The 14372-nt window shown below is 47.3% G+C and overlaps 4 protein-coding genes across 4 annotated transcripts; 1 reads left to right on the top strand and 3 right to left on the bottom strand.

Annotated features, from left to right (window-relative positions):
* The first annotated feature begins 41 nt into the window (after positions 1–41).
* BGW36DRAFT_369118 (putative alpha-1,2-mannosidase) lies at positions 42–3030 on the top strand. Its single transcript, XM_046215087.1, has 4 exons — positions 42–649; positions 727–1564; positions 1629–2303; positions 2372–3030. Exons 1-4 carry the CDS (start codon positions 409–411, stop codon positions 2967–2969), a joined length of 2352 nt encoding a protein of 783 aa, XP_046076319.1. The 5' UTR covers positions 42–408; the 3' UTR covers positions 2970–3030.
* Positions 3010–6942, bottom strand: BGW36DRAFT_369115 (uncharacterized protein). The gene has a single exon (XM_046215086.1). The coding sequence runs from the start codon at positions 6735–6737 to the stop codon at positions 3237–3239; it is 3501 nt and encodes a 1166-aa protein (XP_046076318.1). The 5' UTR covers positions 6738–6942; the 3' UTR covers positions 3010–3236.
* Positions 6943–7467: 525 nt separating this feature from the next.
* Positions 7468–9620, bottom strand: BGW36DRAFT_369114 (Low affinity iron permease-domain-containing protein). Its single transcript, XM_046215085.1, has one exon. The coding sequence runs from the start codon at positions 9137–9139 to the stop codon at positions 7622–7624; it is 1518 nt and encodes a 505-aa protein (XP_046076317.1). The 5' UTR covers positions 9140–9620; the 3' UTR covers positions 7468–7621.
* A 3036-nt stretch (positions 9621–12656) lies between these two features.
* On the bottom strand, positions 12657–14183 carry BGW36DRAFT_354726 (putative galactose oxidase; the record flags this gene model as incomplete). Its single annotated transcript, XM_046213557.1, has 1 exon — positions 12657–14183. One exon carries the CDS (start codon positions 14181–14183, stop codon positions 12657–12659), a length of 1527 nt encoding a protein of 508 aa, XP_046076316.1.
* Between the last annotated feature and the right edge of the window lie 189 nt (positions 14184–14372).

Here is a 14372-nt window from a genome sequence, read left to right as displayed (position 1 = left end):
GTATTCATTATTTAATATTCTCCTGGCTAAACAGAATTGATTTTATTCGCAGGTACTTTATTCAAACATAGCATACGGAGCTTCTAATCCCAGCTTCTAATAAGTCTTGATATTACAACTCTCTTATGTCAACGCATGGATGATATAAAAATTTGAAGACAAACGAAACAAACAAAACACACAGGGGGAGCTTATCTCCGAGTTGGCCAATATACGCGTGTTTCTCGGCCCCTCCTTCCCAAAAGAGAAAACATTGTTGTCCATCTCTTCTCCGCACTCCACGATGTCACCTTGGCATGATGGCATTCCAACAGTTCATTCTTGTCGTTGCATTCTCGTTATGTCTTCTTCCTGGCTTTCACTACGCTCTGTTAACTCGCAGCCGAGTAGAGTAGCACCAGCTTCATTATGCCGACAATCAGAAGCTGGGCCCTCGCCCTGTTCGCAGCTCGTCATGTCGTCGCAGACTTCGATCCCTTGAGTCTCGTGGATCCTCTTATCGGCTCAGACAATGGCGGCAACGTCTTTGCAGGGGCCAGTTTGCCGTATGGAATGGCAAAGGCTGTCGCAGATGTCAATGGCCAGAATACTGGAGGTTTCGCGACAGATGGCAGCGGTGTCACTGGATTTTCGGCCATGCATGATTCTGGTGAGTTCCCGTCGCTCTTCACGCATTGAGCTATATCAGTCAAGGACACGAAATCAAGCTAACCGTCAAATACCTAGGCACTGGAGGGAATCCCTCGCTTGGCAATTTCCCTATACTTCCTCAGCTTTGTCCCGACGATGTCATTGACAATTGTAAATTCCTCATTACCGACCGCGCCGTGAACTACACGAACGCATCTGTTGTTGCGACGCCCGGGTATTTTGGCGTGTCACTGACAAATGGCATTGATGCGGAAATGACAGCAACTGAGCACGCAGCTCTATACAAGTTCAAGTTCCCGACGGGAGATAATGGCACTGGATCCAAACCATTCGTGCTCCTGGATCTGACTGATCTATGGCAGAGTCGACAGAATGCTTCGGTGAGCGTGGATGCAACCACGGGCCAAATCCGTGCCAACGGTACGTTTCTGCCAAGCTTTGGCGCAGGATACTATCAATCCTTTGTGTGTGTCGACTTTGCGGGTAGTCCAGTCAATGACACTGGAATATGGGTAAATAACCGCGCTGGCACGGAAGTCAAAGACCTTTTTGTCACTCGAGGGTTCAACCTGTTTTACATCCAGGCAGGTGGGTTTGTCACCTTTGAGCCTTCTTCGGATGGTGTGCTGTATGCCCGAGTGGGAGTCAGTCTAGTCAGCACCGAGCAGGCCTGTCAAAATGCGGAGAAAGAGATTTCTGAACCAAGTAAAGACTTTAAACGGATCCAGTCCGCTGCGGAATCAGCATGGAGGGAAAAGCTAAACCCTGTCTCTGTCAAGGCAGATGGTGTCAGCACAAGCCTGCAACAGATGTTTTGGAGTGGAATTTATCGTACAATGATGTCACCGCAAAATTACACAGGCGAGAATCCTCTTTGGAATAGTACCGAACCATATTTTGATTCTTACTACTGGTATGTTCTACATAATTCCACTGAAAACCAATTTCATACGTAATGGTGCTTACATTATTTGCAGCATTTGGGATGCGTTCCGTGCTCAACACCCGCTATTGACAATAATTGACCCAAGTGCGCAGTCTCAGATGCTACGTAGTCTGCTAGACATCTACAAGAATGAAGGTTGGCTACCCGACTGTCGTATGAGTCTTTGCAAGGGATGGACGCAAGGCGGATCCAATGCCGACATCCTCTTCGCGGATGCATATGTCAAGAACTTGACTGGGATTGACTGGAATTTTGCTTATGAAGCAATGGTAAATGACGCTGAGAACGAACCTCTTGAGTGGTCTTATGAGGGACGTGGCGGCTTGCAAAGCTGGAAAACATTGAATTACATCCCTTATCTAGATTTTGATTATCTAGGTTTCGGAACCAATTCTCGATCCATCTCTCGCACGCTCGAATATTCCTATAACGATTTCGGCCTAGCAACCGTCGCAAAAGGGCTTGGAAAGGACAGCGCAGCCAAGTATCTTTCGCGCTCAACCAACTGGCAGAATCTCTTCAAGAAAGACCAGACTTCTTTCATCAATGGGACCGACACCGGATTTAAGGGATTCTTCCAACCGAAGTATCTCAATGGTACTTGGGGTTACCAAGACCCTATAGCATGCAGCGCGCTGGCAAACTTTTGCTCGCTGACGAGCAATCCATCTGAGACATTCGAATCAAGCGTGTGGGAATATCAATTGTAGGTTTCTTTATGACATCATTCACCATTACCTTCACAAATAATGGATTATAGCTAATGACATACAGCTTTGTCCCGCACGACATGAGCAAGGCTATTGAATTGCTCGGTGGTGCTGAGGAATTCATCTCGCGGCTAGACTTCTTCCACGAATCTGGACTAGCTGACATCGGAAACGAACCTGTCTTCCTCACTGTATACGACTACCACTACGCCGGACGCCCTGGTCTATCGACCAAACGAGTCCATTATTACATCCCATCCTCCTTCAACGCCACCGAAGATGGGCTACCAGGTAACGACGACTCCGGCGCCATGGGCTCTTTCACTGTATTCTCCATGCTAGGCCTATTCCCGAACCCAGGCCAGAACGTATATCTCATCTCAACCCCATTCTTCGAGTCCGTTAGCATCAAGCACCCAGAAACAGGCAAAACAGCAACAATTCGCGTATCAAACTTTGATCCTACGTATAAGGACATCTACATCCAGAATGCGACTCTGAACGGTCAGCCGTATACGAAGAGCTGGATTGGCCATGAGTTCTTCCTGCATGGCATGACCCTGGAATTGACTGTTGGTGATAATGAAACTGCGAGTACTTGGGGAAAGAGCGCGGATGATCTGCCGCCAAGTTCGTCGGTGTCATCGATGCTTTCCATGTAAATAGTACTGTATCAGTAGTGACTTCCCGGTAGGGAATACGTTTCTGAATGAAAAATTTTCCATTATAATCAGTCTGGTTATGCAACGTAGAGATTCTGAGTTAATAATGTGTACATGTATGCAAGGTATCCATAATAACGACAAGAGCTCTATTCAAACAAAACAAACACCTGTTATGCACAAATAACCGTTCACTCCTATAGTCTAAGAAACGTAAATTCGAAATCATTAGTTCAGGAAAAAAAATATATATATTAACTCGTCACTTCAAGCTCCATCGGCAGCGTGTTCGGGGATAGCAGTGTGCAGTTCCTGTGGGGACACTGTTTCTAACCTATCCACCTCCTGGCTCGACCTAGACTGCCGCTCTTCCTCGGCTTGTTGCTCCCTCTCTTCCTGGTTTTCTTTATCAACCTGTTCCTCCCAGCTGTCAGCCAGATCATCATCAAAAGATAAGGCTTTCTTCGTCTTGGACGACCCGACCCCAGAGCGGAGGACGAGAAGACCGTTCTTTTTCCTTGGAGGTGACGACGCCTCTGAACTCAGAGCCGTATAGATCGATCCTCCGCCACGCTGCGCCGAAGCTGGGGTATGGCTTCGCGTCAAGTTGAAAAGTGGGGTACTGATACCGCCTGTACCGTCTGAAGTCTGTTGTGTTTGTTTCTTGCGCGATGCAACCTGTGCCCATCCCGCGGAATCAGTGAGTGCATCTTTGGAGGCTTCCCGGAGTGCCTTGGCTTCTGCAGCAGCGGCGCGGCGTGTTTCTTGTTCTTTGAGTTGCTGTCGTTCGCGAAGCCGGACGCAGTCGCCAACGGTCATACCACGGATGCCAATGCCGGACCCTAGGCCAATACCAGGGGAAGTCCACTGGGCAGGTCGGACGACAAAGACGTGTCGGTGAGGTGGTGGATCGAGACTCTCCGCTGCAAAGCCCCAGTCTGAAGCGAGACTGTGGACGAAGGCGCGGAGAGGGGGTTTAGCCGGACGAAATCGGACGGAGCGCTGTGTGGTGCTGGTGGCGAGGTTATGTAGGGTGGTTTCGTAGTCTTGGAGAGTTGAGAGAGTGGATGAGGATGAGAGTTTGACATAAATGTCAAGAGTTTCTTCCGAATAGGGGAGTAGAGGAACAGTATCGCCGGTGGTGTGGGCAGCAACTGGATGCTGACTTAGGGTTGTCGATGGGTCAATATCAACGTTCAAAGCGGATGCTAGAGTTCGGTTGCGTTCAAGACGCGCGCATTCATCGTCACATTTGAGAGGTGTCGCCGATGGAAGGGTTTCAGGTTGCTGGACTTGGCCTTTGGTGGTGACAGCTCGGGCGGCATTACAGCGTTTTTCTTTACGCAGACGGCCACAGGGGCAAGTAATGATGACTTTGGTAGCACATGGTTCCTTCTCAGAACAAGCGAACGGTGCATGGCATTGTTCTGAGCATGGGTGACCGCAAAGTTTCTTGATCTTACCACAGAGCTGTCTGCAAGGCCAGGAGGCATCTTCGCATTCCCCTGGACGATGACATTGTTTCTGACAACTATGAGAGCCGCATTTCAAGGGCTCCCCGCATATCATTCCGCATCTAGCATCGCTCAACCAGCATGGTTGATTCTTAAGCAGTTTCTTGCCACAAAGACACAACTTTTCGGTGAGAAAAGGGCATTTCGGGCACTCCTCCTCGTCCGTGTGGCAATTGTGTGACGTTTGAGGATGATTGCAAGGCTTTGCCCGTTCGCAATCATATCGACAAGGGGGTGGCCGAGTTCCACAAGGCTGAGGGGGGTACAAGACAGTGCGTCCACAGTGGCAGGAGATTTCGTCAAAGATAGCCTCTCTACACGTTCCACAAGGTCCCTTGTGGCACAACTCAGGGCAGGTGTGACGGTTGCATGTCAACATGCGCCCGCAAATACGGGTGCAAATATGCTCAGCTTCAACGTCATTATCTGCCCCACGGCCTCGAGCAGCGTTGAGTGACCTTAACTTGCGTTTGGTAGCCTGTCGCTCGATGGCCTTGCGTTCACCAGTACAACAATGATCCGTACAGGTATGGCGTCCACAGTTCATGCTTGCTTTACATATTCGGAAACATTGCGGGGGTTCCTGAGTACCTTGATGGCATACGGTTTTAAATGAATTGCGGCCACATCGGCAGTTGATGGATACTGTCAACAGGCATGGTCGACATGGGCCAGTATGACAGATCATCGGGCAGGAATGACCGCATGACAAACTCTTGCCACATGGCTCTGAGCAATTAGGGATAGAGTCCTCGCAGGACGTTCTGGGGACAAAGCCTTCGATTTTGGTCAACGGTGTCTTTCCACAAGGACAACGCAACACCACGTCCGGTGAGCGAGGACAATGAGGTGAATTCGCATCTTGGGGATGGCAACCTTTTTCACAGGTATGAATACCGCAGTCGTATGAGCGATTACATGGTTCTCCACAACGGAAGGACCCTATCCAAGTCTCAAGTTTTTCCGGATTGTCAGGTTCTGTGTCCAAAAGCTGACTAGTGATTTCATCTTCCGTCATGCTGCAAAGGATCTGTTTTTCAACTCTACCACAGTAACAGCGAGCATCAACCAGTTCCTCACAAGCATCACAAAAGCCTTCGTGGCACGGGCGCGAACAGAAATGCTTCCCACAGGGAAGCAAGTCGCCGCATATTTCTCCGCAACTCCAGCCATTGACATAGTCAGTTTCAACGCATCTTTTTGTGGTAGAATTCTTTCCGCAGAAACAATCCTGGGTTGGTCCCATGGCCGTGCAGGGTGAACATGGGCCTGCATGACAAGTGGAATCACAAGGATGCGGGCATCCCTTGCGCATCCGAGAGCAAGTCTGTCCACATGAATGGGGAGGTAATCCGGGAAGTGATTGTGGGTCTATCTCCTTCTCACACCAGCATGAATATGTAGTTGGGAAGACATCTTGTGGTAAATTGCATCCAGGACAACGCCATTGTCGAGCTTTGTCGATCTCATTCTCTCCTTGGGGTTGCTGCTGGTTCTGGAAAATCGAACCTTCATTACCGGACCATTTCTTGATGCAACCGAGGTGGAAAACCGTCCAACAAAGTCCACACGACCAAACACGCGACTTGCGGCTGAGCTCGTTTGTGCAAATTGGGCATTCGTAGAGGTTGTTCGCAATGTCCTCGTGGGTACGGGTTGCAATATCGTGGGCTGTGGACTTTGTCGTTACTTTAAGGGTGGCTTTCCGTTGAGAATGAGAATTTGGACTGGTTTTAGGGACAGTTGCGAGGGGTTTATTAGGGACGAATGCTGGGGCATCTGGTCGTAGATTGTCGCCGTCGGCCAAGCTCTCGTCGCCACCCGTGTTTTCCTGGGCCTCGACGTCCTCTCTTGTCAAACGACCACCAAATGCCCTGCCACCAATTTGTGCAGGGGGTTTGCTTGCCGCAGATGCATTAACTGTTCGATTATTCTTCCCCCGAGCCGTCCGATCACCGCGGTTTCCTTTGGTCTTTCCTCGGCCCCGTTCGCGGGTATTATTGGAACGTGTTTGTGGTTGGGGTTGTAACTGATCGGTAGGGACGTTGTCTGTGTGATTATGTGTTTCACCTACATCAGAAGGTGCAGGCTGCGGTGCTTCTCCATCACCTCCCCGGCCACGACCTCGACCTCGGCCACGATGGAAGCCCCGCCCTCGTCCTCGTCCTCGACCTTGACCTCTTGACCTGTTCTGTCCTCTGGTTTGAGACTCTAGATTTGCCGTCACGGCAGATATATTTTCGGCAGTGCTCATGATTCTTGAGCTGTGAAGCGCGGAGAGCGCTGTTTGATGGTTGTTCACCAAAAGCTGTGTTATTGCTGGAAGAATGGTGAAGCTGTGTTGCTGTCAGCGAATTGCGACGAGTCTGGCAAAATTTGGAGGGATAAGTCCTCAGAAACGAAACGAAAGAATTCAAATGTGTAGAAAAGTTCAAGAAAGAAGTTGAAGCCTGTTCCTGACAGACAAAGACGAGCAAAATATGTCCCGAGCACTTGCTGTGGCGGGGATTAATTCTGGGGCGACATAGGATTCTCCGCAACGTGATTGGCCGCGGCGCCGCGGTGGTGGCGGTGATCTCCGGCTAGATCTGGCTTAGGGCGGTGAGTCACCACGACTCATTTGGCGCAATTATTCATTGTTTCCCTTTGTTGCTGAGAATCGAATGACTCTTGATGACTTGGACGTAGCTGGTATTTTCAATGCAACCTACGATGTGTTACTGGTGCTGACCGATAACATGGACATGCCCATGCATCTCGAGTTTCCTTTGTGAGCAGGGAGTTCTATACTTTGATGCCCAAGCATATGCGTCTGTAATTTGAATATCAAATTTGACTGCTTACCTTTTGATTATTTACAGCCCAGAGTAGAAGCTCTATACTTTGTCCTGTTTGATCAACCTCTTAAGATTAGGTTGAAAGGGAGATATCTCGAAGATCATTGAAGAATCAAGGTTATGCGCAAACGAACTGAATTTCAAGTACTATATATAAATGACTTTAACGAATGACATTGGTTACAAACAACTGTGAGACATGTATGTTGAATACATGTTTTATAAACCGAAAGAAACCGAAAGAAAACAAGATAAAAGCACTTTTTAGGTTGCATATGAGGTAGCAGTAGCTTGGCTAGATTCAGAGTGCGACTGCTACGGCAGATTTCTCCAATCCAGCGGGTCCCTGTGCGTGAAGCTCGACGCAGCTGACGAACGAAAACAGTCTCAGGCGACGCTCGTAGAGATTCCTCAAGTTTGCACGCTTCCTTTCGTCAGCGTAATTGTGGCCAGTGATGAGAATCAGCATGAAGAATGTCTCGATCAAACTAGGGGGCACATTTGAAAGTAGCTGTCCCGTCTCGCTCCAATGCAATGCGCTGGATCCAGCAACAAGACCAAAGATAATAAAAAGTCCAATGAGGACTGTTATCTCATGTGCACTGATCCTGCCCATGATATCGGAAACTCGATACGTGAGTGTCGATTCATTGATTGTTTCCCTTGGCGGCGTAGTCAACCGCATTTGATGGAACAGGGCTTCATCCTCTTTGTCGATCGTGGCGAACTCGACTTCGGCATACTCGTCCAACCGCGCCTGCATGTTTCGTAGCACAAATCCATCGTTCATACCGACTAGGCCCGCATATGTTCCGATGATAAGCCACCAGTTTGCGTTAAACTGGAGAGCCGGGCCGATTGCAATCCATGCAACGATTACACATACGAGAATGGCGATACCAATAAGCGTTCCCACAAAGTCAGCGTAGTAGAAAATGGCACGCTGGACAGGGTTCATCTTGGGAGCAGGGATGACGACAACACTATTGTCTACTTGATCGCCGGTCAACGACCGAAGTTTCCGCTCCAGGGCTGAGTCCACGATAAAGATAGAATTCAGGCATGTCTTCGTGTATGCCGAATGACGTTCGTGGATATTAGCCAGGAAGGAAAATATGAACACCATGGCAGCCGACGAAGCCGAATTCATGTCCAACTGCCAGCGGTTGCTCCAGTCATTCATAGGGCCCATGCCGATCCAGACAAGCACAGTTATCCAGTAGATTGAGACTGAAATCAAGTGCCCGATGACGTGCGAGAATGCGGTGACAAAACGTCCGAATCGATTTTCACTGGGCAGTTCGGTTTGGAAATCGGCCGTATGTCGGTGTTGACTAGTTTCGCTTTCAGCGGCCAGAGCTACCAATTCTTCCTTGTTCAATTCTTGGCTGAGCTTGGTCATCATCCGGTTATGACTCGAGAGTCGGGACTTGAGCTGTACAGCAACAAGCATCTCGTCATCATACTGATTCAACTGCTGACGCACCAGCAGGGAGTCGAATAAATAACTGATGATGGCCTGGATGTCGGAGATCAGAACTTGCCAAATGTCAAGGTCGCTGTAAGGGATGCCGAGAAAAGCCCAAGTCACCAACCCAATGAAAATAATACCGAATACAGCCTTGGAGCCTGAGATGACGACAACGCGGTCAAGCCAGCGATCGAGGACTTTGGCCTTGGTTGCGGACGTGAAGCCGGCTGGATTATTATCTTCCCCCTCAACATGCTGGGTTGGAGCAGAGCCTTGGATTTCAGGCTTCGCGCCTGGTTTACTGATGACGCGCAGGAAGCGCTGCATCACGGTTGGATTTACACCCATATTTTTCAATTTTCTTAGTTTTTTTTTTGTTGTCGGTTATTATTTTGGTCAACCAGGAACCTGTTGTTGAATATCTATCTACATATATAGTTGATGCGTCAACCCATATGTCAATGGCTAAAAAACGGACCAACTCACATCAATTTGTTTTGTGAATATACTTTGTCTCTATTTTTGGCCAGCTCTTCAAGTGTCCATAGCTCGTCTCAATCAATCCTTTCCTAACTCTCTATATGGCTGTTGCTAAGGTGGTCGGTCAGGCTGTATTACTTGGCCGATTGGTGAGAAGAATGGCCGGACTGCAGCAATCTGCTGGACGATCACTGCAGACGAACGAACTTGGAAGGCAGGAGTGTTATTCATCGATGGGGAATTGTTAAGCAAGTTCATCAAAGTAGTGCAATTGAGTTGATCGCAACAATCACAAAGCACAGGAGTATTGGATATTTGGTATGTCAGTCAGAAAAATTATTAATTTTTTCCGTTCGAAAAAAATAATAAAAAATTTCGGTGTGTACTCCGCTAGGTGGGCTTGCGAAAATTATATAGTGAAGGAAAATAAAGGATGATGACATGGTCACTATGAGGGATTTTCGTCCCGGAAGTTTGTTTTCCGTCTGTGCGGCTGAGTTCTCCCTGTCTTTTTTCTTCCTGACCGCCAGTGATTTAGGCTGAAACAATACTCGATGCGGCATGAGCCCGGGTCTTTTTGCATGTTTACAAGGCTGTGCTGTCCAGAGGTGGCAGATGGCAATACCGTGTGGTTGGTCATCCCAATAAGGGGTGGACTTGTTTCTCTCGTCAATGTTTGACTTGAGGGCCTTTACTTAGTATTCAAATGTAGTATCGAGATCCCGTATACCCCTTACTGACGGCGGAGTGAAAACGTGGCAGAGCCATATGCGATCCGATGAGTACAGAGAATTGCAGGCGTCGCGCACGTTGACGAGATACAAGCAGACAGATAAGCTTCGGACAAAATTTCCCAGCAGTCCGATTGCCCAGTTAAATCCCGCGCCAAGACCGACCGTCGAACACGATCCACACCTTATTTATACTTGGCTCGCTAGGCCAATCAGGACTGTCTCGTTTGTGACACATTTTATTCAGAATAAAGTCCTCTTATGAGGTGATGCCACAAAGCATGCTTTACTTCCCGCCCTTTTGAAGTTGAAATAGTGAATACCTGGTGTATATGATACAAAGACATTGACCTGGGGATGTGTATTGAAATTGTTTTATAGAAACACAAGTGATAGTAAATCTTAACGAGTCCTATAATTTCACACGATTGATCTTTCACTTGCAGATCAAAGCGAAAAGCACCTCAACTGCCCATTAAGTCCATTGACCCTGAGACCATGCATCACAATTCTAATACAGAACCGGACGGCAAAATGAAACCACGGTAAGGAAAACAACATAGCTGACTATTCCCTAATACCTTGCCCTATATCGTTCATGACACCTTGAGTAGGGAATCAGAATCAGACAAGAAAATAAGACTTAAGGTGAGATTCGTTTCAGGTCGGTGCTAATTCCTGAATGTGTGGTTGCCATTTTGTAGACCTCATGCATGGATATGACTCGCTTTTGAGTTGATTGATGAATGTACTAGGATGACGAATTCTTTGTGTTGAATAGAATTTGGACAGCAGTAGACATGTTGCTTGCAAGTAGAAGAGCTCAGGTGTAGATCTCATAGTCGCTCTATGTCCAAATTTTTCGCGGCAAGTACAGAATTCCAAGAGATTCCCTTGCAGGCTTGGTCACAGAGCGGATATTCGCCTGTGTCCACTTCATGCCACCCAATTTGACTTTTCATTATCTTGCCATCTGCATCGTATTGACGGGTAACTTGAGGTATGTTGTCACACTTGAGCACGGGCGTAACTGGGCAGACACCTCCTTGGAGATGAAGAAGTAAGCCGCTGGTATCACTGTATGTGCTCTTGCAAATGAGACAAGAAATCGGCAAGCGAAGGTGCGCTCCAGAACTCAGATGCTATTGATAGATGCATTCAAAGAATTAATAAACAACGTAACTCTCTAACGCGATTGAATTCAATTCTTACCTTCTTATGGGATTCCTCGTGTGTGAATCGTAAATTACATGGCTTGCAGTAAGTTTTGTAATGCTTGGTCGCAATCATGTGTTTATTAGCTGCATCTTGCGTATAGAACTTCTCCGAGCACGTCCCGCAACCGATTGTTAGTGACCAATGACCAAGTGCCTTTTTGTGCTGGTGGACTGCATTCTTAGAGTAAAACTGTCTGTTGCAAGTCTCACACTCAAGTCGAGCATCCCAGTGATTAAGGGCGTCCATATGCTGATAAGCGGCGTTCTCAGTATCACAGGTCTCACATTGAAAGCAACTCATTTTTATCGACTGAGGTTCTGGTCAAGGAATTGAGAAGGATTTGCCACTGTTGAAACCAGCGGTGCTGCCGCTCCTGAGGAGGTTGTTTGTTTATGATAAGGGAGCTGCAAACACGAATATTACCAGTTCGGTAAGGCCAAGGAAAACTCGTTCGATTTCGGAAGTCGCACAACTATTGTAACAACGTGCAAATTATTAGCATTGCGAAAATCAAATTTGAAATGAGATATAATTGACAGTGGCCTAAAATTGCAATTTTGACCCGGAAACTCTCATTAGACGTGAATAGGAATCGGGGACTAGACGTTTGACTGACGTCGGTGACAAGAAAAGTGGACTAATGTGAAGCAGAAGAGAGACATGGTGAACGTTGGCAAGCTCTGAATACCCAGATGAGTGCTGTTCGTAACCTCAATAAAAGCTCAGGAATTGTATATCTTCCGTTGCAGACTGATCGTGTTGTTGATGCAAAGATTGATATATATATTTGAAAAGGCGGTAGTTAAGATATAACGAAGCATTTGAGAGGCTAAAGGTGCTGTCTATATATTTTAGACGGATAGACTATCCGACTTAACGGTAAGATGGTCTATGAATTGGTCTCCATTTTTCATCTCTTTACATTCTTCTTATTCCTCCATTCTATTTGTTCTGCGCTGGGTCTTTGAATAGTCACATGAACATTGATGAGTTTCTTAGCCCGGCAATAAGAGTATATCTATACCAAGAGACTACCTAGTACCAAAGCTGAGTTGTATAATTATTTTCTTACAAGGTCATATTAAGTAGCTTCCATTAGCTATGAACCTAAAGTACTACGTCCTTTACAGGCAAATAATTCAAATGTTGTGAGATTAGCGTGGACAAGCCGCATATGCATGCTACACATCTCAATTTTCTTTTTCCTACATATACAGGCTACTAACACACAATATTACTAAAGCGGTGAATTACGTACTTGCCGTCAAAAGTCTGAAGAACTACAGTAATTGATCAGTTCAAGGTTTCATTCATATTAAGAGCAAATCTGGACCTGTACGGAATAAACCATTTCAAAGACTACCAGTGCAAGCCATAAATAGTCTCATGCATAATTTCAACGTCTCAATATCATATCTGACACCGATTAGACAGTATTAAGGCTGAACAAGAATAATTTCGGCCTTGCTAGGGACTCCGTTCAGCAAAGCAAACAAATACCAGTATCCTGGCAACATAACACCAGGGTCGCTCAGCAAATTGAGAGTGAAAAGGGTTGGGGTAAGAGCCTGGGGCGACATATACACCCGGCGTTGATCCGTATTGACTGTATGTGTCGAGCTTCCCATACGGACCATAGACCAAGTGAGCTTCTCATTAGAGGCCACAGGTTGCGAAAGAGTAGCGTAGAGTGTTCCGCCAACCTGAACAGTGGAATTCCCCACACTGGTGATGATGGGGCGAGTAGCAAGAGTAACGCCATCAGCTTCGTAGAAATATGGAGGGAAAAAGGTATGCGCATTCAAATGATTCGTGTCACATTCACCCGGGCACAGACCACCACCACCAATGAAAACAGTCGCATTCGGAAGGAGTATTGCACTGGAGTGGTAGTTGCGAGGAATTGGGAGTGCTGCCATTTCCGTGAACTTTTTAGTCTCTGGGTCCCAGATTTCGGGGATCATGCTCGAATTGCCATCCGAGAAGACGACGGAATGTGACTGACCGCCGACGACGAAAACTTTACCGTCAGGCAAAATGACAGAGTTTGCAAAGGTACGAGTAGAATGCATTGGCTCGAGTGTCTCGACAGTTGCTTGACTGCCAGGCTTTCCGATAGTGATTAAGTGAGCATTGGCAGTAGCATCGCTGTCATTGTATGAAGGCGCACCTCCTAGAGAAAGGATCTTTCCCTTGTTGGCGTCATACATGGCCACCGTTCCGGTCATGGCATCACCATCATTATTGCGAATTCCAGCCGGCGTGGAAGTTCCGTTGTCATTTATGTCAAACCAGTTCATCCGAGTGCTTGGCCCAGCTTGAAACACTGATGCGTTGGACCATGCAAACAGCCAGGCATGGTTATCAGATCGATAGAGCCCGCCTTCATCCTTTGTAAGGATAGTCTCAGCTGAAGCATTAGATAGGAGAGTCCATTCGTCCTTATTGACATCATAGACCTCGCCATTCTTCCCACCGATACCGCCGCTAAAGGAGCCACCTATGGTAAAAATGCGTCCATCCGAAAGGATAGTTGAGGAATGGTAACCACGAGGGATATGCATATCAGAAACAGGTTTCCAATCCTGCCCATCAAAGACGCTGGTCCTTTCTTCAGTGTCACCTCCAGCGACGACGATGCGCCCTTGGAAGTCGAGACTGATACTAGGACAGAACATGTCATGTCTCAGATGGGATACAGTGAAGTGCTCGACAGCGCATGCTTCAGGGTCGTAAAAGGCGGTTTGCGTGATATCGTCTCCATGAACGAAGAAACTGTCATTTTTGAAGGAGGACCAGGCAACAAGTATTTTGGTAGTAGGAACAACAGCCACAGCGACCGGGACCAGAGGAAATTTAATTTGGTCACTATACGGGTTCGCAAGAGTTGGCTGGCGGCCATCATGGAACAGTGCTTCAGTAGTGAGCACAAAAGCTCCAAGGAGGAGTGTATGGGGTCTCATGTTGACTTATTTTCGAGGTGGATAAACACGAAAATGAAGACTGAGAGTGTTATTGAGGGATGAAGAAAAAAAGATTTTCTTCAGGAGAGGGGGGCTCTATTTAAGCAGACTCTGTGTTGCTATCTCGTGCAAGCGGAGTATCAACGTTGCACATGTGTAGCTGGCTGCCTTCGTACAAATGAGTCGGCC

This window comes from Talaromyces proteolyticus, assembly GCF_021365285.1.
Source record: "Talaromyces proteolyticus strain PMI_201 chromosome Unknown BGW36scaffold_2, whole genome shotgun sequence".
NCBI lineage: Eukaryota > Fungi > Ascomycota > Eurotiomycetes > Eurotiales > Trichocomaceae > Talaromyces > Talaromyces proteolyticus.
This window is presented reverse-complemented; position numbering and strand designations above follow the sequence as displayed.